At 43.2% G+C, this 24,731-nt stretch overlaps 1 protein-coding gene across 24 annotated transcripts in view; it reads right to left on the bottom strand.

Annotated features, from left to right (window-relative positions):
* Positions 1–24,731, bottom strand: part of LOC130707493 (forkhead box protein N3-like) — a 336,087-nt gene that overhangs the window by 25,837 nt on the left and 285,519 nt on the right. For 17 of the 24 annotated variants that reach the window (XM_057542186.1, XM_057542190.1, XM_057542176.1 and 14 more), the window contains one exon: positions 23,572–23,636. In XM_057542186.1, the coding sequence (XP_057398169.1) occupies positions 23,572–23,636 (65 nt within the window). Of the gene's footprint in view, positions 1–6,620; positions 6,772–7,434; positions 8,210–11,385; positions 11,451–11,470; positions 12,875–17,224; positions 18,830–20,197; positions 20,329–22,607; positions 23,064–23,571; positions 23,637–24,731 lie in introns of those variants that run through there. The other 7 variants (XM_057542189.1, XM_057542195.1, XM_057542192.1 and 4 more) reach the window with 7 other exon arrangements.

Below are 24,731 nucleotides of genomic sequence, written 5' to 3'. Positions count from 1 at the left end.
ACACACACACAAAAAAAACATGGGACTCCTAACAACTCATAAAGCCAAACTTCGGAACAGACTGTTGTAGCATCGTTAGGTTTTGCAGGGTTCTTCCTCCCTACTAGATCATTGAAGCTGCTAGTCATTATTGGCAATCAATTTAAACCAAAAAGCTGCTGAATAACACATGTCATCCAAATTCTTTGCAGGCAGTACTTATTAGCATATTAGCATGCTTGTGATCATAAACAGAGAAAGTAGGTTATTTCCTTCTATTGGGTCCATGCTGCATTTCTTGTTAACTATAATGGTGCTTCTGATTTTGTGATGATTTTCCTCTTTGTTCTATACTTGTATTAAAGGATATTTTCATAATTCCAGCCAACATGGTGGTCCAGTAATTAACAAGCCGGTGATGAAATAGAAGGTGTCCCAAAAGTCTTACAACAATTTTAAGCTTTAATATAGTGTGCTTGGATACTCCAGAACACTGTCGCAGAAGTATAAATGCTAGACTGGCAAAACATCACTTGAAACTTTAATCGAATTTCTTCTAAACTCATTTACTTTTGTACATTTTAAACATTAAGCTTTTATTTTTTAATTTTTTATATTTTTAAATTAATGAATTTATTTAATGGCGTGTTGGGTCGTTTCTGTGTGAGGGCTTTCTCTAGTTGTGGCAAGCGGGGGCCACTCTTCATCGCGGTGCGCGGGCCTCTCACTGTCGCAGGCTCTCTTGTTGGGGACACAGGTTCGAGCCCTGGCTTGGGAAGGCCCGTGAGCCACAATTACTGAGCCTGCGCGTCTGGAGCCTGTGCTCCGCAACAAGAGAGGCCGCGATAATGAGAGGCCCGCGCACCGCGATGAAGAGTGGCCCCCACTTGCCACAACTAGAGAAAGCCCTCGCACAGAAACGAAGACCCAACACAGCCATAAATAAATAAATACATAAATTGTAAAAAATAAAAAATAAAACAATAAACGCTTAACGTTTAAAATTTACAAAACTAAATGAGTTTAGAAGAAATTCGATTAAACTTTCAAATGATGTTTTGTAAGTTTGTGGCATTTATACTTCTACAAGTATCAAAGCTTAAAATTGCACTAAGACTTGAGGGGATACCTCCCCTCCTCTTTTTAAAATAGTCCTTTGCAAGGCTGGGCTGCTTACCTGCTTGATCACCTAAGTTTCTTTTTTCTAGATTTGGTAAAGGAATTATGAACAACAGTGTTAATTCACATGTAATAAATTGAAAGGAACTGGACCCTAATAGTAGGGACAGGAGAGTAAGTGATACGAAACAGCTTTTCTATCCTGTGTGTTAACCTGGCTGTAGGTGTCTCACTTCAATTTCTATTTAAGAGGAAACATATAAACCTTAGGAACCCTTACCTCAGGCTTTAAAAGGCAGGAGGTCCAGTAATCAGTCTTTTTGGAGATTGGTAACGATGTCACCTAAACTTGAAATATTAAAAAAAAAAAAAAAAGTGTTCTCAACTATGTGAAATCTTTCTCCTCCTACCTTCTCAGATGTAATCCTAGGAATTTTGCCTGTAAACAAAGCATTTCTGGGCCAGAAGTACTTTCTCTCTTTATAGCAAGGCTTCACATTCTACTGAGTGCTGCAGGTTCCATCATTTTTAAGGGACAGAGACATAAATGATAAATTATGGTATATAAAATACTACAATCTACCACCTCAAAAAATATTGTTTATGGAGTTTGGAGCTTGGAAATTCAAGTACTGATTGCAGTTTTATTTTGAAAAGAATGCTACAACTTACGTGGTTTTTCTTCCTCATGTTTATATTAAAAGAAAAGCTAATAAACTCTATTTTAATTCAAATATATGGCTACTGTGTTTGTAACACTTCTCACTATTCACATAACATTACAACTCTGCCTAACTCAAATGTTTTCAGTCAGCTCTGATAGTCGGGCCTTAAAGCATTTTCAAACTAACCATTCATAAGTTGTTTTGACCCCTGCCTTTAGTTAAGATGTAGACATTTATTTCTTCAGCTTACGCTCTTTTCAACCTGAAGATAATCTAGTACACTTAAAATCACTGGCTACAGTGCTCAGTGGCATAATGCATTAGATGGCATTTTTGAATTGTTTGTTATGGTGCCAAGATGGAAATGCACATTGAAAGATAAAAGTAGGTAAATACACAGAGAAAGGAATTACAGGAATACTGTAGAATCAGAACTTGTTGTGTGAGGGTTTCAAGCAATTGTACAGGAAAGAAAATGGAAGAACAGGAAGCAGTAGAATTGTGGTTGCTGTTAGGAGGGTGACTTTTACACAAGCCACGTCATTTGACGTTAACCTGCTACTTCACTTAGCATTCAGCTGGAAATACACCAGATCGCTGAAGTTTCTTTTAGACCCTAGCCACCGCACTTGAGCAATATTCCATCAGTCCTGATAGTATTGCCATCGTATTTCATCCACCTTAGTTACCTTCCTAAGGTCACATCTTTAACTTTGTTCTTGTGAAGTTGCTGATGAGGAGAAATGATCTGATTTAGTACAGAAGGGGAAAAAAATCTATCACAAGTCACTGTTTATATCAATAGTTTGCACCGCGTAGTAATATGCCAGTTACTAAGCAGAAATGCTGACCTATCTCGAGTGGTCGAAGGTTTAAATTTATTTATTTATTTATTTTTGCTGTGTTGGGTCTTCGTTTCTGTGCGAGGGCTTTCTCTAGTTGCGGCGAGCGGGGGCCACTCTTCATCACGGTGCGCGGGCCTCTCACTATCACGGCCTCTCTTATTGCGGAGCACAGGCTCCAGACGCGCAGGCTCAGTAGTTGTGGCTCACGGGCTTAGTTGCTCCGCGGCATGTGGGATCTTCCCAGACCAGGGCTCGAACCCGTGTCCCCCTGCATTAGCAGGCAGATTCTCAACCACTGCGCCACCAGGGAAGCCCGGTCGAAGGTTTTAAAAAAAAAAAAAAATGGGGGGTAGGAACATTGGGCATGACTGTAGCTTCAAGAACAAGTTGGTAGAATAAGGGGAATCGCTAAAAATTGCTTTTCCCCTTCAGCTTTAATTCTAGAGGCAATACAGCCATTTTAATAAATGGGAAATTGAGGCAACTTAAGGTAAAAATTTAAACATCACAAAGTAGGTTCTCCAACAAATATGGGGCATGGAAACTAGTTATTAATAGGGTGGCAACTATGGCATTTTTTTCCAGATTTTTATACCTAGGAAGGGTTTGTTCCCTAAAGTAGTAAGACTATAAAAGAATATCTGACTACCTGAACTCAAATTTTATTTTTTCGCTTTTAAAAAAAAAATGATTTTTCTCTATTGGAATACTGACATCTGTGCAATTTTAACTCTGGTATACCGTGAACTGAACTTTATTCTTTACAAGGAAAAGACAAAAGTTTGAAATGTATGTTTGAACCAAATTAAATTGCCATTTTTGTATGTTAAATTCATGTGGTTGACCCTAAGACAACTTCTTAGGGCCCAGTGTTTCTGGTTAAGAGAAATGTTTTCCACCCTGTATCAGAGTCCATCATGACCCTATTCTTTCACATTTACTCCTAATGTACCCTGTATGCCCATTATTGAAATTCAACAGCACTAAATCCTAGTTTTACAACAGGTCAAATTTCATTTCTTAGTTTTCCCATTCTATAAAATATACCATTCCTTGATTTTTGAAAAATGCTGAAGCCAGTATTTACTGGAAAACAATTCACTCTGTATTCAGGTTATGCAATGTTTTTGGAAATGTTTACCTATAGCGTGTAGGTTAGCTAAAATCTTTCATCACCCAAGACTTCTCTCTAACCACATGTAAAATGACTACGACTGTTCCCTCACCCAGAAGCCGCATTCTTGAGTATAGAGCTATTTGGTAAAGCACTTGACAGCTGGTAGGGGCTCTCCCAGGGGTAAGTGCTAATTTCTATGCAGAATCTGTAGATTACACCCAGCATCTATCAAGTTAAGGATTAGATCACCTAAAATCTGAACTGTTAGCCACTCACCAGCCTGGCCAGCCTGACACCGTGCCAGCAAGAATACAAAAGATCTAGGAGCCCTTCAGAGACACCTGGTCCCTTGTACACAGGTGCAATCTGTTTGGCTTCTGAGGCAATTTCCACTAGTCCATTTTAAATGGGTTTGGCAGATGAGATAACATGTACTTCATGTGAAAGAAATGTTATGAATACCAGTTTATGGTTTAGGATCTCTAACATGCAGAAAGAACCAGGAAAGTGAAGTAGTATAGAAATTAAGAGAAATCCAGAGTCAAATGTAAAGAGGTTAATGTTCTTTAAAAAAAAAAAAAAGAACAGGTTAGGTGATTACTTAACTGCTATGAGGGCAGCTAAATAATTTGAATGTGATTAGAGAAAGTCAGTGACAGCCTCAGAACCTAAGGTCCTCAAGAATATGTCGATCTCTACTTCAAGACCTCAAATTACTCTGCTAGCTTTTTCTTACAACATCTATTCCTTCATCTTACCGTTCTCAATTCTACTGACCTTTACTTCTAGCTCCCCAGATGGTGGCCCTTGATCTCCTCGCTGTGGGAACCGACTCTTCCAAACGCAGGGCATCAGTGTTTTGTCCACCTCCCACTGCCCTCTCTCAACAAGGTCATCTCAGCTTCACCCTTTGACTCTCTGCTCGTGTCCAATGTGGCAGTGCTTGATGTTGGTTACTACTGTGACCCATTTCTAAAACACTATCACCAGGTTCCAGGAAATACAGGATTTATATGGCTCACGGGCTAACTGGCCCCTTGTAATCCCCTTTAATCAACTACTTGAGCCCTCCTGTGTTCCCACAAAGTAGTTGTTCCCAATTTGCTGCACTCACTCCCCTGATCTGCCCACAACCCTAGATGTATCTCCTCAGGCTAGGCAGCAACCCCACCTTCCAAACTCCAAAACTCATTTCATCTGGCATTAGGAATAGATGCCTCACTTCTTAAGGTAACCCCTCTCATCTAAGGGAGAGGATTCCATCCCAACTCTTCAAATCAAATTTCTATATCCAACACCCCCACCACCAGGATGGTGGTGAGGATGGGGCAATTTGACCTTCCTCAGCCCTTGACATGTCCTAGTGTTTCTCAAGATGTGGTCTCCAGACCACCTGCCTCTCATGGGCTGAAAGTCCCTGTAAGAAATGAAGCTTCTCTAAATGCAATGTGGAATCCTAGAACAGATAAAGAACATCAGTGGAAAATCTGGTGAAATCCAAATGAAGTCTGGAGTTAACAGTAGTGCGTTAATGTTGACTTCTTAGTTTAACAAATGTGCTATGATAATATGTTACTATTAAGGCAAAATGGATATATCTTTGCAACTTTTCTGTAAACCTAAAATAATTCTAAAAGTTTACTAAAACAGAACCAAAAGACCTAATTCTTGGATCCCAAATTAATCTCAATTCCTGGAGCTGAAGCCTGGGAATCTACATTTCTAATAGGAACCCCAAATGATTCTTATGCAGACACAAATTTGAAAACTAGTCTTTCAATTCCCTTTCCATTCCATGCCTGAATGGCTGCTTCCTCCTTGTTTTACTTACCTTAACCTGATTGAATCTTTTAGATCCTCTCAACCCTAAACTATAAGTACTATCATTATCCCCCTTTCACAGATGAGAAAGTACTAAGATGCAGTACACAAATGAAGTACTAAGAGCTTAAGTAATTTGTTCAGGATCAACAGCCCATGAATGATGGAGCTGGGAGTTGAATCCCTAATCAGTCTAGCTCCCAAATCTATGCACAGAACCATTCTACTTCCTCTCATTCTGTTGCACGTAAGAGCTCTGTGACTAAATCACGAAAAGAAGCATTATTACCTATTTCTCCAACTTCCTAAGTCCAGCAGTGCCCCCCTTTTCCACTGGGGGGAATGAACAATGAGAAAGCATTGGGAAGACGTGCCCACTAGAGACCTGTCCGGGTCAGGCACAGCGGCTCTTGCACCAGGATCCAGCTCAACTGCTGTATTTTCTGTTCTCCCAAATGCCCTAACATGTACCAATCTAATAATGCTCATAGTACTCACTTTGATGCTAAATTAACTATCTCAGGTTTACTAAGCATCGGTCCAGATTGTCAGGGAAGTGCCAACTCTAAATCAATTTACAGTTGGCCCTCCGTATCCACAGGTTCTGCATCAGTGGATTCAACCAACCATGGACTGAAAATATTTAGGGAAAAAAGTTTCAGAAAGTTACAGAAAGCAAAACTTGAATTTGCTGCACACCACCAACCATTTGCATTATATTTACAACTACTTACTTAGGATTTGTATTTGGTGTTATAAGTAATCTAGACATGACTTAAAGTATAAAGGAGGGTGCGGGGGAAGATGGGAGGATTGTGCGTAGGTTATATGTAAATACTGCACCGTTTTATATAAGGGACTTGAGCATCCATGGATTTTGGTATGGGGTGGCACGGGGGGGGAGGGAGACGACTGGAACCAATTACCCACAAATACAGAGGGAGAACCATATATCCTCTTACCTTATCTGGGTTCCCTGACTTGTATTTAGACCTTAATACAAAGTTGTGGACCTAACTGCTGAATGATGAAGTTTTGGGAGTTTCTGACTGCAAACCAGACACACACAACAGCAGCACTTCTATCCAAATTGCTTCAGTACAGAGTATAGATGGAGGGTTGATAAAATAGAACACAATCTCAGGTAATGTCTCTGTTCTTATGTGTATTTTCCTTCATTTCTTCAAGTGAATCATGAAACAATCACAGGATCAGCAGGAGAAACCTATGAAGTATATTCAGGTAAAACATGTTTTCATTAGTTCTCCTTCTGGTGATTGGAATTTCTTTGATTTTATTATCCATAAAAACGTTGCCACTTATATTCAAAGTACATCCGAGAAATCTGATCATGAAGTTAGAATGCACATACCTCCTTCAGATACTCTTAGAAAACAGTGTCTCTCCATGAAAGCATGAGAAAAATACTTGTACAGCATCTTATTTGCTTTACCATTGCTTTAATGCACTTTAAAATTTATCTACATTAATTGGGAACAAAGAAACAAAAATAGACATTTCTTTGTTTTTCATAAATAACTACTCTCCATATTTGATAAAAATCTCAAAGCATTATTTTAACTTCCCACAAATATAATACATACAATTTTTTTTTTCTGAAATAATAAGGTCAGCAAATTAAGTATCTTGACACTAATATAACCACATACAACTGCTATTCTACTGACTTCCAGGAACAAAACAAAAACAGAAAACTTCTTATCAAGATGCTCTGGGTTTCCTTTTGCTAGTGTTAGGGATCTGGAATTATAATCACCTGCCAGTAATAATTTTATAGATTCTAGTTGATTGTCTACAAATAAAATATCGCTGGCTCTGCTTTGTGAGTTCTGGATTTGACATGACACTGACAATACCGCACGGGACAGGCACTATACACACATGGAAATCAGAAAAAGTACTGAATGCCCTGGACTCGAACTACTGACTCAGTATGTGCCTCACTTGGCTCAGTAATAAATTCACCTGCACCAAACCCGTATCAAAAGTCACTACATCTCTCATATATATAATATATATTATTTATATACACACCCACAACACATACACACTATACATACAGTTTGTAACAACATGAAGTAATACTGTCTTCAAATGATGTACCACAGACTGAAATAAATCCTGTAATTGTCATCAAGCTGCTAGAAGCTTTTGAGAGTTCTGAGCCAGGTTACTTAGTTACTTTCATCCTGCCTACCCTTCATTCACCCTGCTTTAATGTCTTGGTAGCTTTTTCTTTCAAAACCACCCTCCTCAACCCAGGCGTATTTCTTTCCCAGGATCACTTGATTGGACTTTGGAGGCAAGAAAGGGCATGCAGGGGGAGCAGGAAATCCTCAGCCACTGTACCTCACACCTGCCTAGATTTGTGATGTTCTCTGTCCTGTTGGCCACATTCGGTGTTAGAAAGCAGTTATTCAAAGCTTTGTCCCTCCTACCCCCCTTGGTCTTTCTGTAGAGCACAAAAGTGAAAGAAGCCTCTTTAGCAGGGGCAGCAGTTCATTAAAATATACAACTACATTTCCTAGCTCTGGGGTTCCCATTCTGTACTTGAGACTGCAGGTCACGGATGCTGTTATTAAGGTGCGGTGTGGGATCCATGAGGTTTTCTCCTGGCAGCCGCTGTCAGGATTAGTGCAGCCCTAGCCCAGGAGGAAACGGCCTAATGAATACCAACTTGGAAACAGTGGTGTCAGCATGTTATTTAAGCTTGTACATTGCTCACAATTACACACAACACACACACAGGCTTATCTCTGGAAACGACTACGAGAAAACGTGACAAAGGTTTGCAAGGATAAACCAATAAGGCACCAAGAATACTTATTTTCAGCCAATTTAGACAACTTCAAAGTGTGAGGTTAATAATAGAAATTAAAATGACTTCCTAAGTCTTATCAACTGATTTACTGAGAGGTTACCTATTAGTTCCTTCTAAATCTTTACCCCCTAATCTGTGATGGGAGACGTTGCTTACAATTGAACCACGAAAGGGACAGCCCAAAAGCTGTACATGTGAAACTAAACTGGGCCTTAAATCCTCACTAAAATCACAGAGCTGGCTGTGAAGAAGCTGCTAAACCACCCCACAACCTTCCATTTTATAATTGTTTTCACGAGTATGGATTGTTTGCCTAATAAAAATAAAAATCAGAAGAAAACAGCATATGAGATGGAAATAGGGGGCGACCATAAATAGATGGGCTTCTCTGCCCTGGGTAGCGGGAGGGGTGGCTGAGGTAAGACTTGAGGGAAGCAGGTGGGCTTCATCTTTGAGGGAAGGGAGGGGGAGAGCAGCGGTGAGAACAGAGGCTGAAAACACAGGCAGCTCTGAGAGTTGGCCTGGACCTAGACCTCCAAATGCATTACCTGTATTGCCTCTCCTTGGCTTAGTATCCTTTGTCTTAACTGTCTTTTTTTTTTTTTTTTAAAGTAAATTGGTTGTTCTTTTTAGGTTTGTATGTTGCCAAAATGAAAAATAGTTGTTTTAACAGGAAGAATTAAATCACTTCAACCACATCATCCCACAACTTTTAGATACATTCTGCATCATCTTTACACTCCTCCACAAAAAAAAAAAAAAAAAAAGGAAGAGGAAAAACCCAAATTAGGCACAATGACCTAAGGCAGCAGAATAATCTATGTACTTTCTGGGAAGACATGTTAACTGAGGGAAGAGGTCAAGGTGATCAGAAAAGTTCCTCATTTGAAAAACAAGAGAGGAACTGGCCCTCAGGCAGGGGATCTATTTCAAGGTTCTAAGAAGCTTCTGAACAAGTAGAGGAATTAGATGTGCAAAAAGTTCTGTAGCTCTGTGTACAAGGTTTTGTCGAATATACTGAAATTTTGATTCAGAGGATGAGTGTGTAAGAGCAGTGCATTTTTATAAACGTGAATAGCTTTTGAAAGTCCATGAAAACTATAACACCACTACCTAGCCACTCCCTTCTCTTCAGAGTCAAACCGATCTTCTACTACCTTTCTCAGAATCTCCCCACAATTCTGCCCGGAACACTTTTCTTTCATCTCCCCATCTTCTTTCCTGCAAGGAATTAGGGAAGCTACCTGAAACGGACATGGTGACTTTCCCATCTCCATCCTGGATCATCGTATCTCGCCACTGCTTTCGAAGGCACGTACGTCACATATGACTGTCTGTGCACTTGTTAATGACCTGTGCCTTTGGGGTGGGTATCATGACTTTGTAAGCTTGGCTAAGTGAGCGTTTCTGCCATTGATGTAATATGACGCATCTTTGGTACTGAGGCCCGGAGCGACACTGTGATGGAGAAGGGCACAGTTAACCGTGTCAAGGAGTCCATATGGGCAGATTTAGGAGCTGCAGGGCCAAGAGCCTTGCCCTACACAAGCAGCACCCCTCAGCGAAGTGTTCCCTGACTCCTGACTTCCTCCCCACAGAATCTGAGCCCTTCTACAGTGGCACAAACCACCCAGGCTTCTTAGTGATTCTGTCTCCCAGCTAGACTGCGATGTCGCAGCTAGGGTACCTGGCACATTGTAGGAAATTAAGGAATGTTCGTGAAATGTATGCATGTAATTCACTGTTATGGGCTGAATTGTGTCCCCCTCTCCAAATTCATATGTTGAAACTCTAACCCCCAATATGACTGAATTTGGATACAGAGCCTTTAAAGAGGTAATTAAGATTAAACGAGAAGTAAGGGTGAGGCTCTAATGCAACAGGACCCTAACAGGGCCCTAATCCGATAGGACTGGTGTCCTTCTAAGAAGAGGGAGAGACCAGAGGAAGCACACGTACAAAGGAGAGGCCATGTGAGGACACAGAGAGAGGGTGGCCACCTGCAAGCCAGGGAGAGGCCCGGGAAAAATCAAGCCTGCCGACTCCCAGCCTCCAGAACGGTGAGAAAATGAATCTGTGTTGCAGAAGCCCCTCGGTCTGAGGTATTTTGTTGTGGCCGCCCTAGCTGATTAATACATTAACTGCCCAAGCATCCTGTATTCTGAAGTGAGGACCCTGGGGATCAACTCTGGCTGCTGAGAGAACTTCTCAAACATCCCGAGGTTGGTTGCTTAAGGTTAATCCTCAACAAAGGGAAGCTGTATCCCATCTTCTGTCTGTCCTTTGTCACCAATGTGGCAAGTCTGGTTAAGGTAATGCATTTCACCGACCCCCACTTTGCCAGGGAAGGTGAATGTCATCATTGCCTAAGATCCTGCGCCTCTGGGAAATTACTTAGCTTGACCGACACCACCATATGCCCTGAGACCTTGGCACCTGTACCCTCATGGATGATGGCCCTTCTTGGGCAAAGAAGAGTCTCAGAGGGGAAGATGTGCACTCAGCCTTCGACCTCCCACTTGATGGCCACGAATACTTGCATATGTAACCTAACATTTTCTTGTCCATTGCCTCGTTTTTTTAAATGGTTGTGCTGTTGTCACGGACAGTTCCTTTCCCCCTCTTTGGGAACTGACCCTGACTTGCAATCTGGAGACCCTTCCATCTCCCCATCCGTCCATGTGCTTCCAAGTGACGCTTCCACCCCCCATGTAAACCAACCGGCGCCTCCCATTCCTCTGATTACGGTCCTGGTTCCAGATGGTCACGTGATGCAAGCTGGTCTCATTACAGTGCTGCTCGTAACTTCTTCTGGGAACACTGGGAAAACGCTAGAGTCAAAGTTTGTAGCCCAAGAGGCTGCAGGCAGCCCCTCTGTAAATTCAATCTGACCCTCTCCGAGCCTATTCCCACCAAAGGCAAAGCTGAGTTGGGGGAACAGAGAGAATAGGTATTATTATTACCATGATCCGACTTTGTCTGTTTAACTCAACTCACCATCTCTGGAAAGCTCTCCAAGCTCATCTTCTTTCAAATGACAGCCAAACCACTAAGTGGGCATCCTAGGACAATGGGGAGGTTGGAATTTCACTGACACACAGAAATCATCAGTGATATATATTTAGCTGAATGGATGCTATTCACTTAGAGATTCTTTATTAGTCAGGACTCTTGGATGTACACATACATACACAGACAAAAACACCCACGTCAAGCTGGGTTAAGTAAAAAGGAGAATTTATGAGCTCATCTAATCGAACCACAGGAAGGACAGTAGTAGAGTGGTCCCTTGTCTCTGCTTCTTTGCGCTGGTGCCATTTCTTGTACACTGGTCAGTTCTATTGATACATGGAAGGCCTTGTGATGACAGCGCATCCTTTAGAGCTCCCATACCCAACAGAAGAAAGACCAAGGTAGAACTCTGGCCTGGGCTGGGTCATGTGCCTATCTCTCAACCAATCGCAGAGGCCAGGGAGCTCCTGTAAAAAGTTGGCACCTCTCATTTGTAATATTATGTTGCAATATCATGTTGGGGGAGCGAACAGTGGGCCCCACAAGAGAAAAAAGATGCCACTCATGCCCTGATATGGCTATTGGTACCCATGCCGTCCCTGTGAGCACCCCAATCAGGGCCTACAACAGCTGCAAAAGTTTAAAAGTGAAAACTTCCTTCATAATTGTTTCATTTCCCAACCATGGCAAAACTTAAAAAATGAAGTCTCTCAAAGTCTGAGAAATATGGTACACACAAATGATAAATGCAGAACTGGCTTTTCTATATGTCACAGGCTTTTTGTCTCTTGTCACAATGTCCTCAGAATCTTGTCCAACGTGTAGGAAATGACTCCATAGCCAAGACACTGGGTTAGAGTAGCCCTAGTGGCAGGTGTCATCAGGCACAGACCTGTGGTTCTAACACCTCCCTGCAAGGCGTATCCAATAAGCAGAATGCGATCATCCTGAGCATGCCGCATAAAAAAAAAAAATCACAGCCCAAAGAGGGGCCAACCATGTGCGCTACAGTGACCGTGAAGCAGGGGACAAGTTCAAGAAGATCCTTTAAACAAAGTTCTAAAGTTCCTTATCACTGCAAGTATGTCTCTCCTTCTTTCTCTCCCTCTCCCTCCCATCTTTTTTTTTTATTTTTTAGTTTTTATTTATTTATTTTTGACTGTATGGGTCTTCTTTTCTGTGAGGGCTTTCTCTAGTTGTGGCAAGCGGGGGCCACTCTTCATCGCGGTGCGCGGGCCTCTCACTATCGCGGCCTCTCTTATTGCGGAGCACAGGCTCCAGACGCGCAGGCTCAGTAATTGTGGCTCACGGGCCCAGTTGCTCCGCGGCATACGGGATCCTCCCAGATCAGGGCTCGAACCCGTGTCCCCCGCACCAGCAGGCAGACTCCCAACCACTGCGCCACCAGGGAAGCCCCCTCCCATCTTTGAAACGAATCTTTGCAAATAGTTCGTATTCTGGCACCATCAAGACACTAAGAGGAAGAAACAGGAATACAGATCACAAACTATTCCAACCCATCCCCAAGGAAACTTCTTCTTCTGTGTCACATTTCTGCAAGATCTTAGTCACTCAAAAGCGTCCGTGAGAACAGCTGGTGAGGGCTCAAGTTCTCCTCCTCCTGTGCATATCTTGTGGACATTTGCCTTCATGTAGCAGGAGCTTCAGAGAGGCTGAAAACAGTCTTAAACATTCCTGAAGATGTAACATCAGTTCAACTGGGCAAGGATTTTTTTTTTTTTTAATGTTGTTGTCTGGGGGTGGAAGGAATTGAAAACCTCAGGAAATCGCAGAAATGCTATCATAAACATAATGAATTCTATTCACTGAACACAGTAATCACCAGGCACTGTGCTAGCCCTGTACATACACTATTTTAATTCTCACAAAATCCCATGAAGCACTACTATCTGCTTTACTGGCTGGAAAGGCTTGAACAATCGGATAAGCTGCTTGAAATCACGCAGCTGGTGGACGGCAGAGGTTGGCCTTTGCAGCCAAGACTGGCCAGCTCCAAGATCCATACTCTTCTCTCCCATCATGCTGCCTCCCCTGGAGGGGAAGCAGTGGTCATGGCAGCTACACTCGGAGCACCTACTAAGTGCCAGGGACAATACGCAGATCGTCATCTAATCTTTACATATAATTATATTCATCTTGCAAGACTGGTATTTTTGCATTTTACAGCAGTTCAAAGAAGTTTACGTAACTTTCCCAAAGTCAGAAAGCAATTAGGCAGTAAGGCAGGGAATGGATCCAGGTGGGCCTGAATTGAAAACTGAGGTCTTTTATCCTCATACCATCTTTTGTGGGATGGAAACACCAGAGGAAGAGGGGCAGGGGGGTGGCAGGGGAGTCACATCTACACACACGCACACACACACACACACACACACACACACAGGCATACACTCCTGACCTATCACACGCAGCGCAGCCAGTACTACCCAGGGGTTCTCAGCCACACCTTTTGGTCGTCAAGGGAACCAAACAAGAACACAAACTTGACCTCTTGCAGTTTACAGGTGGATGCTTTTAAGTTCACTTCTGAAACCGTGATGTGAACATTTCCCTTAGCCTATTCTAAAAAATTCTTCTTCATTGTAAGCCTCTTGGCAATTGTATTGAAATATTTCTAAACTTCCATCCACGCACGGTTAAACAGGACTTCAAGGGGGCTGACTTTTTCAGTTGTATTTTAAGATTGAGCACTTTGATAAAAGCAGGTTCTGCAGTACAATACGATCCAAAGTTCTCTAATCTTTTTATTTTATCATCTGTACGATACAATTTAATAGACAAGGAAAACATTTTTAAAGGCTCCAAAGATTAAACTATAAGGAAATATTCCTGTCACTGAATTGTAACCCGTGTAAAACTATCTTTATCTCTCTATTTCCTAGTATAAAATTCAGATACACTCAAATAAAATATTCATTCTGATAAGAAGTGCACCCTCTCATTGCATTAATCTTTGAATGACTAATTTCAGGATTTCCCTTTCTCTCTTTCCTCAGTCTTTAAAATATCTTAAAGTTAGCTGTTTGCAAGAGTCATGTGAGGGGACAAAAGAAGAAAGGAAGCCCCTTAACTACTCAAACAAAAGAAGACAAGCATTCATTTCTATCTTTTTGTCTCATCGTTATAAATTGCTTTTAAGCATTATAACTGGATTCTCCCCAGCCCCAGTCTGCAAAACACAGCAGGCTGTCTGTCTAAACACCTAAAGTGCAAAGCTGTTTAGAAATATTGATGCCATTTTGAGCCAAAGATGAGTGTGAGCCCAGGTTTCTGATCCTGGCTCTGTGACCTTGAGCAGCACAATTGCTCCAGGCCTTATTTTTCCCATCTGCAAAACGGGAGTAATAATACCTAAGGCATAAAGCTAATATAGGAATAGTGTAAAGACTATATACAGCCAGACACAAAAGGTCACTTACTGTCTGATTCCATTTATGTGAAACGTCCGGAATAGGCAGGTCCATAGAGACAGAAGATTAGCAGTCGTGCCCCAAAGGCCCTAGTGCCACTTTAATCATCAGAGCCCACAGGTGGCTTTTCTTCAGCCCCATCCATCCCCCCGACGCCCGCACTGGCTTCTCTGCAGAGTGGCTGCTCTTGCCCAGTCCCCTGTCTCTGAAACTCTTTCCCTTCATTTCAGTGATTTCCTCCAGTTTCTGACTAAGCGGCTTCTTTGATGTCATGGTTGCTTGCTGCCAGCTGCACTCCTCTTTCTATCACAAATCTAGGTCTTCAAGATGGAGCTTTCCCCTCTTTTTCATTCTATAACCCCCTGAAAATCTCATCTATGCTCGTAACTTCCACGGTCATTTCTGGATTGACAACTTCTAAAACTCCCTCTCTGGCCCTGCCCTCCAATCTCCTAAACTCCTGCCCCAGTTTCCACCTTCCTCTGGAAACAGCAGAACCAGCTTATACCCACCCACCCGGCAGGGGCCTGGCCCAGAGGAAGCTCTCAATGCCAGGTCCCTGGTAAAGCTGGCAGCTCCTTCTGGCCTCCCTATTTCTGTCTATAGGGCCGAGTACAACACTGGATTTTCATGAACAGGGTTTCTATGGACAATGGTACAGAGACTGGCTGAAATTAAAGTCAGATAGGAAAACACAGGCTATCTGGCTGATGCTTTCTCAGTGTCCATGCCAGGCTGCAGACACTGGGAAGTTGGGGCAAATCTGGATTCCCAAGAGACAGTGAAGGATTTTCCTGGTGGCACAGTGGTTAAGAATCTGCCTGCCAATGCAGGGGACATGGGTTTGAGCCCTGGTCCAGGAAGATCCCACATGCCGCAGAGCAACTAAGCCCGTGCATCACAACTACTGGGCCTGCACTCTAGAGCCCGTGAGCCACAACTCCTGAAGCCCACAGGCCACAGCTACTGAAGCCCGCGCACCTAGAGCCCGTGCTCCGCAACAAGAGAAGCCATCGTGATGAGAAGCCCGCACACCGCAACGAAGAGTAGCCCCCGCTCGCCACAACTAGAGGAAGCCTGCATGCAGCAACAAAGACCCAACACAGCGAAAAATAAATAAATAAATAATAATAAATTAAGGAAAAAAAAAAAGACAGTGAAGGTCAGAATTCTATCAAAGGCTTCTTTTAGAATTTCATTTCCTGAGTCAGACAAAGACAAATACTGTATGGTATTACTTACATGTGAAATCTGAAAAATACAACCAGCTAGTGAATATAACAAAAAAGAAGCAGACTCAGATGTAGAGAACAAACCAATGGTTACCAGTGGGGAGAGGAAAGGAGGGAGGGGATTAAGAGGTATAAACTATTAGGTACAAAATAAACTACAAGAATATACTGTATAGCACAGGGAATACAGCCAGTGCTTTATAATAACTATAAACGGAGTATAAGCTTTAAATATTGGGAATCACTATACTGTACACTTGTAACATATAATATTGTACAACAGCTATACTTCAATAAAAAAAAAAGACGGGGGTAAAAATAAAACAAAACTGCATTTCCTTACAGTTTTTAACTAACTTAGGAGCATGTTCTCAGTGACCACACAGAACTTGAGTGATGAGAAGAACAGAGCAGCAGCCCTTTAACTTCACTTGATAGTAAACAAAAATAGCCAGGTGACTTTATTATTGTATTACATAAATATCTTTACAAATAATTCAGGGCAGAACAATAAGACAAACAGGCCAAGAGATAAGGGCTCCTCCAAAAAACCAAAGGGCTTCTGCAGGCCAAACAAAGACAGAAGGCAATTAGCACTAGGGGGAAAATGTAGAGAGGTTTTTTTGTTCCCTTTCTGTTATTACTGTCATTTTTTTTTTTTGAAATGGGTATGCCTGGGGGCAAGAATCAAGAGATTATGCATTAGGTGGATGCCCTCTTTGCAAAATGGACAAAAGAGTCAGCTTGTGGAGCAGATTAGATGAAAGAAGCCAAAGAGCCCAGAGGCTGCAACCAAATGGGAAAGCAATGTGTAGGGGAGGGGCAGGGTAAACCCGAACAAAACCTTCAATCTGTGTCTTGATGGAGAGAAAGAAGGAAGCGTCTGGACCAGAGACCCAGGCCATGCAGACACCCTGGTTCTATCAGACAGGAAACACTGGCGAGGCTGGCAGTGTGAGTGGACATCATGCAAAGGAGAGGCTTCTGGGAGACCGCTCCTTTAAGGAATTTTGGAACCTTTCACCCTGAATACGCCAGGCCAGGATTAACAATCAAAAACCTTGGGCACGAAACAGAGTCAAAGGTTAACTTCACTCTTTATTAAGTGTTTGTGAGGTGCCAGGCCAGGCACTGGACTGGACAAATGTTTCCACATTCACACCTTCCTTTAATCTCTGCAAAGATTCTGGGGAGCACAACTCGTAGCCCCATTTTACAGACACTTGAAACTGAGGCCCAAGGTCAAACAACTGGGTGCCCAAAGAGAGAGGGATTTAAACCTGGGCTGATGTGGTGCTGAATCCGTGCTTTGTTGCGTGGTCATCTATGCACCTGCTGGGTATGTACAACTGTACAGCAAGGGGTATAACTCAGTCTTTGTGAGCTGGGGGACCTCACACGGAAGCAGTCCTATTTGAAAGGAATCTGATATAAAGAGTTGAACAAGTTGTCTTTCAGATCCACATATAAATCCAATAGGATCCGGGGTATCCCATCTTTTGCCCTGTTCTGAGAATCACTAGCCCCAACAAATGGACAAGGGAAATTTTAGCAGCGAAGAGAAACAGCACAGGGACACCACATTCAGAGGATGCTAGCCCTGTTTTCCTAAGATTCATAGTTTTGTACAATGATATAATAACTATGGGAATTCAGCCTGTTCTCAGGGCTTTACTGATATGAATTCATTGAGTCCTATAAGAACCCCATACGGCAAGCATGTTTATTATTATCCCCACAGAGAGGGTTAAGCCAGGTGCCCACGAGGCCAAGATGGGTCCTTTCCAGGTTGTCCAAATCTGTAGTATGTTGCCTTCCTACGATCCATGAGAAAGGGTCTGAGAAAGGGTTTGTTCAAGGATCAAGATGTAGCCAGCCAACCATCACCCTGTTTCCTCTCCTTGGGCCATCCGCGGACACTGCTGGCTGAAGGTAGCACTCCTCCCGCTGAGCTACGCCTCGAAACCATTTTGACCCACTTTACTATATTTCATTTTTTCTTGTCTTTTTTTTTTTTGGTCGCACCACGCAGCATGCAGGATCTTCCCCGACCAAGGATCAAACCTGTGCACCCTGCAGTGGAAGCACGGAGTCTTAACCACTGGACCACCAGGAAAGCCCTTGACCCCCTCTAGGGAAGTTGCGAGTATGGCTCAGAGCTGTAATCCGCAGGAAACCCCTGCCACTCCTGAGGTCCGCTCCTTAATTCACAGGCAAGAACATGAAATCCTAGGGGTGCCTGAGTTTTGCCCAAGGTCAGAGTTTACCAAGTGGCAGAGTTGGGACCACAGCCAGGTCCCATCACTGGTAATCCAGGGCTCCTTTCCACAGGAGCTTGTTTCTGATGTACTGACTACTTGCTGCTGAGACTTTCACAGCCCCAAACACAACCAAAGGGAGGTACTGCATACATTTTACCAGAAAAAACCCACTGCGGAGCTATGGGAGAGGGTAAGGCATAAGGGTTGTGGAGAGCGGGCAATACATAATAGGACTCCCAGGAAAATAAGCGCATGAAGCCGGCCTAGAACTTGGGAAGCTGGCATTCCCCAAAGCAGGTCATCTACTGGGCATAATCAACTTCCTGCACGTTTCACACCAGTGGCAAGCACATCTGTGCGCTCATGGGGACAACGTGCATCTGACAGCAGAAGAGCTGGTTTCCTTTCCCCTATCTGCTCTCGGGCCTGCGGCAGCTCAGTCCTGCTCTGTGCACTGAAAAGGCCTGGAAGGTCTTCTTTCCATTTCATTAGCTCATCCAGGGGGCTGTCAGAAGTGAAAAGAAATAAGCATCTGCTAGGCATGTTAGGGAATTTATTTTAATTCCACCCCTGCATCCTATGGGAATAGAGTTAATAATAATTAGTGGCCCCATACAGGAGGGATAGAGAGGAGAAAACCGGAGGGAGGGCCCGGAAGGCTGGCAGGGGGTTGGTACCTAGACAGGTCTGCATGACCTGTGGTGGCATCAGGGCCTGAGCTGCTTTGCAAGAAGGGTTGGGACGTGTGGTCTGACCCCAGGATGGGCGGTCAGTGGTGGAGGGGGCAGGCCCTGGGCCTCCCAGGGGAGTTCCAGCCTAATCTAGTGCCTGACACACAGAGACAGAGACTAATGAAATGCTTGCAGGTGGGGCAGTGTGTGTAGGCCCAGACGGTCAGCTGGCTCAGAGCTGTAAAGGCAGCAGCTTCTCTCTGAACAAAACTCCGTGGGGAGCTCGGAGGCCTATAAAGCCTATGAAGGCCAAAGCGGGGCAGACATGGAGGATCGGATGGGCGGCACCTCGTAGCAACTCCTAGTAGAAGAAATGATGTGAGCCAGAGCAGCGATGCCGTGTGTAGCTGTGGGATGCACCCTCCAGGGGGCAGACCCTGAAGGGTCAGACCAGAGGTGAGGAATGTCTTTAATTAGGAATCACTGACTCATTAAATAATTCATTCAAGGGTGATAAAGTAACCTAATTTTAAGTTTGATGGGTGAAGGGAATATGTGTATCTATGTGGCAGAAGGAGAGGGGGGAGTTCGGGGCCAGGGAGTTTGGAAGAAAACATACAATAGTTTACTCTTTTAATTAAGAAAATAAGAGATATTATAACCTAAGAAATTTAAAAATGTACTTCACAAGGACACTCTACTCAATACTCTGTAATGGCCTATATGGGAAAAGAATCTACAAAAGAGTGGCTATGTGTAGATGTATAACTGATTCACTTTGCTGTACACCTGAAACTTACACGACATTGTAAATCAACTATACTCTAGTAAAAATTAAAAAAAAAAAAGATGGTTAAAAAAATGTATTTCACACACAGAGATTGTCACCAAGACACACAGAGACAGGCAGAGGGGACAGTTGGGGACACCTGTCAGCTGGCCACTCCTGAGGGCTCTGAATAAGCCACACTTATCTGTTGGGCCCCATCCTGGGTCCCCTTTTAACAAAGGGTTTGTCCCCTTCTGGCAATCAGCTAGGTTACTATTGTACAAGATCTGAAGTGCTCTCTACCCACTGAAACTGCTAACATACTAAAATGTCTCTAGCAGCCTAAATGGCATTTAAAATAAATACTGTGAATTGATGAAATGACCAATTATGTTAAGTACCCATGCCTGGTGTAATCCAAACTGAATCTTACCCCATTATCCTCAAAACTGCAAGATGATTCAGCAGGCCCTCTTGCCAGTGAATCTGCGAGAACCGAAACACAGAGGCCGCCCTCAACAGGACCTCGAGCGCTTCCAGTTAATTCTTGCAATTGCTTTTATGCTGGAAAAAAAGAACTGTACTACCTCTCTGCTCAACAGCTTATAAACCAAACAACTATTAGACAATACACATCGGTTCCCCACTGTACCAATTAGGTCATTCTGTTCCACTGATTTCAGGTTTTACCTTCCATTACTTCCTCTTTGGAAATCTCAGCTTTCTTCTGAAAAACATCTTGGAGTGCATGATGATGTCATTATTGCAAAGTGCCCGCAAAGCCCTCATTTCTGCATCCACCCCATAGAGCCCCCATCGCTCTCTCTACCTGTGGTCCTCTCGTGCCCCTGTGCTCTGGGCGTTTCCCTCCTGGCACCACCCCCATCTATTTACTTTTTAAGGCCTTGTACAAGTGTCAACTCTCCCAAGAAGTGACAGGCCCATGTTCCCTCCCTCCTGTCAAAAACAAGGCTCTGTCCTCGAAGCAATGGGGCACATCTGCTCATTTTGCTGCTTTTGGATTCTTTTAGTCTCAACCCGTAGGGTGACTTCACAGAGCAGGTTCTCCCCGGCCCCGTGCAGTCCGGTTTCGCCAATTCTGGTTGTAGTCAGGGCCCACGGTCACAGCTGGGCTTTACTGGCCGGCTGCTGGGTCCCTGTGTCACCCTGTGTGACCAAGCTTCACCTACTACCCTGCTTCTAGGAACTGGGTTTTTTAGGGGATCCTCCTGGCCTGCAATCCCAATCCTTGTGGCTGGAACCTAGTAACAGAGTTCTTTCCTGGTCTGATTATCTAGAAAAACATCCTCCTGCTTGCTTTAGACATAAAGAAAAAATGTGGACATATATTGAAAATATAAAGTATAAAGATGAGAAAGTGAGCATAAATCAGCTACATTTTCTTCTACTTGATTCTAAACTAAACCTTCCTCTGCCATGACTGGGCAGCTCCCTTCTTTCTATGCCCGTATCTTTACTGTAAAACTTTTGTTCGTGGGCATCAGCAACTTCTTGATGAGCCAGTACTGCCCGCCAGAGAAACACAAGAATATGACACAAATGAACTTATCTATGAGACAGAAGCAGACTCACAGACATAGAGAACAGACCTGTGGTTGCCAAAGGGGAGGAGGGGTGGGAAGGGGATGGAATGGGAGTTTGGGATTAGCAGAGGCAAACCATTATATATAGAATGGATATACAACAAGGTCCTATTGTATAGCACAGGGAACTACATTCAATATCCTGTGATAAACTATAATGGAAAAGAATATAAAAAAGATATATATATATATATATATATATATATATATATATATGAATCACTTTGCTGTATAGCAGAAACTAACACAACATTGTAAATCAACTACACATCAATAAAATAAAGTGTAAAAAATATTAATTCAGAAGAACACACAGAGTTTAAAAAACCTTATTACAATGTAAGTGTCTCGTGAACGCTCTATACAGATACAGCAAATGAAGAAACACAACAGGAAAAAAACCATTAGCAAATCCCCACCCACACTCCAGAATGCTCACCACGATACTTCTGATTTTCACATGTACAAAAAAGTAAATGGGATGTATTGAATTGGATGTGGATTCAACGAGCATCTGAAATCTGTAATAATTTAATTCTCAATGCCTAGAGTAATTAGGAGAATGTTTAACCCTATGTAGAAAAGAAAAAAAGTCTACCACCCATGAGACAGAATCTCACGGTGAAATCACTCAACTTCATAAACCTTATCAATTTTTCCCTCATGCTTCTGTCCTGCAGAAATAACCCAAAACTAACATGCTTAGAGCAAATCTTCCCTAATGTGGAATTAATGAATAAAAATCCTATAAGAAAATGCTCTAAGTAAATAAAATCCCTTTTGTGAAAATAATCCAACCATGAATGATATTCATATCATTGCTACAGATCTAGAGGAAAAATAAGGATGCACATAACTTTGAAATCCACTTGAAAAAACCCAAAGGCTCATCATAATCGGTCTCCATTTACACTTTCTGAAGGGAGAACAGAATAGATTTTTTTTTAAATTATGTATTAATTTTTGAGAGTGGAGGGAGTTCTCTTTTTTCTTAAATATTTAGGATATTTATGATGGTCATTAAAATTAGGATTAATCAGACCTGCCTACCTAAATTTCACCTGGACCAAGCAAAGATGCAAGGAAATTCTTAAGTTCCCAATTTCACAGGCTATTAAAAAGACAGCATACAATTGTATGGCCTTGAAAACAATAGCACAAATGTGATGACATCTCTCACAATTGTTTGAGCTACTCTGGAAACCTGAAGATAAATGCCTCTTTTCTTAGCTACATACATATTCTACTCCTTCACACACATGGCTGGCCCTGGGCGTGTAACTTTTAGGGAAAAGAGGCGTAACAGCTCTAAACCAACCAAGATGCACTGAAACTCCACACCCTAAGCCCAGTACAGTTCCAAAGCTCTTGGCAAAACCAAATCCATCTGCTTTGGGCCAGTTGTGCCACTCTGACACCTACCCAATCAAGAGAGGCTAATGGGGAAGTTGGAAGACACTCGGGGGCCAGCCAATTCCAGCTGATCCGCAGAGCAGACATCTCCCCAAAGTACTTTCTCGAAGTAGTTAGCGTGCATCTCATGGCTATTTTTAGCTATGTGTTCTTCTTCGACTTTGGCCATTTTTAAAGAAACTTGACAGCAAAAGTAGAGATGAAAGGCGGTTTGAATTCCTTGAGTACAGGAAGTCGCGCAAGGCAGCTGAGGATGGACCGGACAGCAGAAAGAATGTCCCCCTGCAAATGATGCCGGCAGGGACGAGGGAGGGTGTGTGAACTCTGAGCCTCAGAACAAACCACAGTCACCCTTCCGGGCACACATGGACGTCAGGGCAGAGCAAGCAACAAGTGGATCTCCACGATGACCCAAGTGCCAAAACACCCACAACATTCCTCACAGCCCAAGCACTGGAAACCTGTAATAGGGTTTGATTTTACCAGCCCAATTTATGCTATCGTTGCATCCTAACTGCCACATAATTCCAATTTCACCAAAGCAAGCCAAACACTTCTGGAATCTGACCAGTGACAGCAGACCAAAGAAGCCGTCTTATTTCAGACCAACAATTCATATCAACCAGGAGACGTCAGTAGGAAGAAATAAAGAGAACTGGACAAACAGAGCCAACCCACAGCAGTCACAGAGTGCCCGCTCTGCAGCAGACAGAACTCTCCCGACAGATACCAGGAGTGAAGGAGGAGTGTGGGGATGGGGGAGGGGGAGGGGGGGCCGCCAGAGACCTACCTTGTAGAAGGGCTCCATTTCTCTTGAAGAAGGTGCTGCCCGGCCAGAGGGGTGGACCTGATGTGCTAAAACAGAATAGAAACCAGCGTGAGGGCGAGCTTGTCTACACTCACTCAGCAGCACTCAGAACTACCGTTCCTCCAAACGCATCCTTCAAAATGGCCTCAGCACACTTTCCCAATTATGCATTATTTACACCCTCTGAAAATGCATCTTTAAAAACCGTTAGGGCTTCCCTGGTGGCGCAGTGGTTGAGAATCTGCCTGCTAATGCAGGGGACACGGGTTCGAGCCCTGGTCTGGGAGGATCCCACATGCCACGGAGCAGCTGGGCCCGTGAGCCACAACTGCTGAGCCTGCGCGTCTGGAGCCTGTGTCCCGCAAAGGGAGGGGCCGCGATAGTGAAAGGCCCGCGCACCGCGATGAAGAGTGGCCCCCACTTGCCGCAACTAGAGAAAGCCCTCACACGAACCGAAGACCCAACACAGCCAAAAAATAAATAAATAAATAAAGTAGCTATAAAAATGATCTCTCTTTTAAAAAAAAAAAAAAACCGTTAGGCTTGTCTTATGATGAATGGGCTTCATATTTCAACGTGCAGAACCCGTCCATGTGGGTATTCAGGTTACTGTCCTAACCCTGCTCCCTCTTGGGCACTGAAATCATTGGCAGGTAAACAAAATGGCCACATCAGATGCTCAACGTCATAGCTTATAACTTTCGCTAATTGCTTCATAATTTGATGACTTTATGAGGCAAAGAACTCCCATCCATGTCTTCTGAGATCAGCAGGTTTTCCACTACTTCCTAGTGCCACCTGCCCATTATAAATACGAGCTTGCCTTTCTTGGCTTTTCTACCACCAAATTCTTAATATACAGATATGACCTTGATCGACTCCCTCCCTCCCCTGTCTTCTTGTTTCGTATCCCGTTTTCAATTCCTTGGCTTAAAATGTTGCACTCCATATCCTATAAAACATTTTGCAGATATGTTACCACTCATGGTCCTGTAACAGGAGAGGCAAGAAAAGACGAAAGATTAATGTATCACAATGACACCTTACTACATTTATAGACAAGCATTTTCACTGTTTTAAGACACCCAGTGAAAAACTTTTTAACCAAGCCGGTCTTGGAGTAGAAAGGAGGTGATTCTAAA

This window comes from Balaenoptera acutorostrata, chromosome 3, assembly GCF_949987535.1.
Source record: "Balaenoptera acutorostrata chromosome 3, mBalAcu1.1, whole genome shotgun sequence".
NCBI lineage: Eukaryota > Metazoa > Chordata > Mammalia > Artiodactyla > Balaenopteridae > Balaenoptera > Balaenoptera acutorostrata.
The sequence above is the reverse complement of the archived record's forward strand: the minus strand, read 5'-3'. Positions and strand labels throughout refer to the sequence as shown.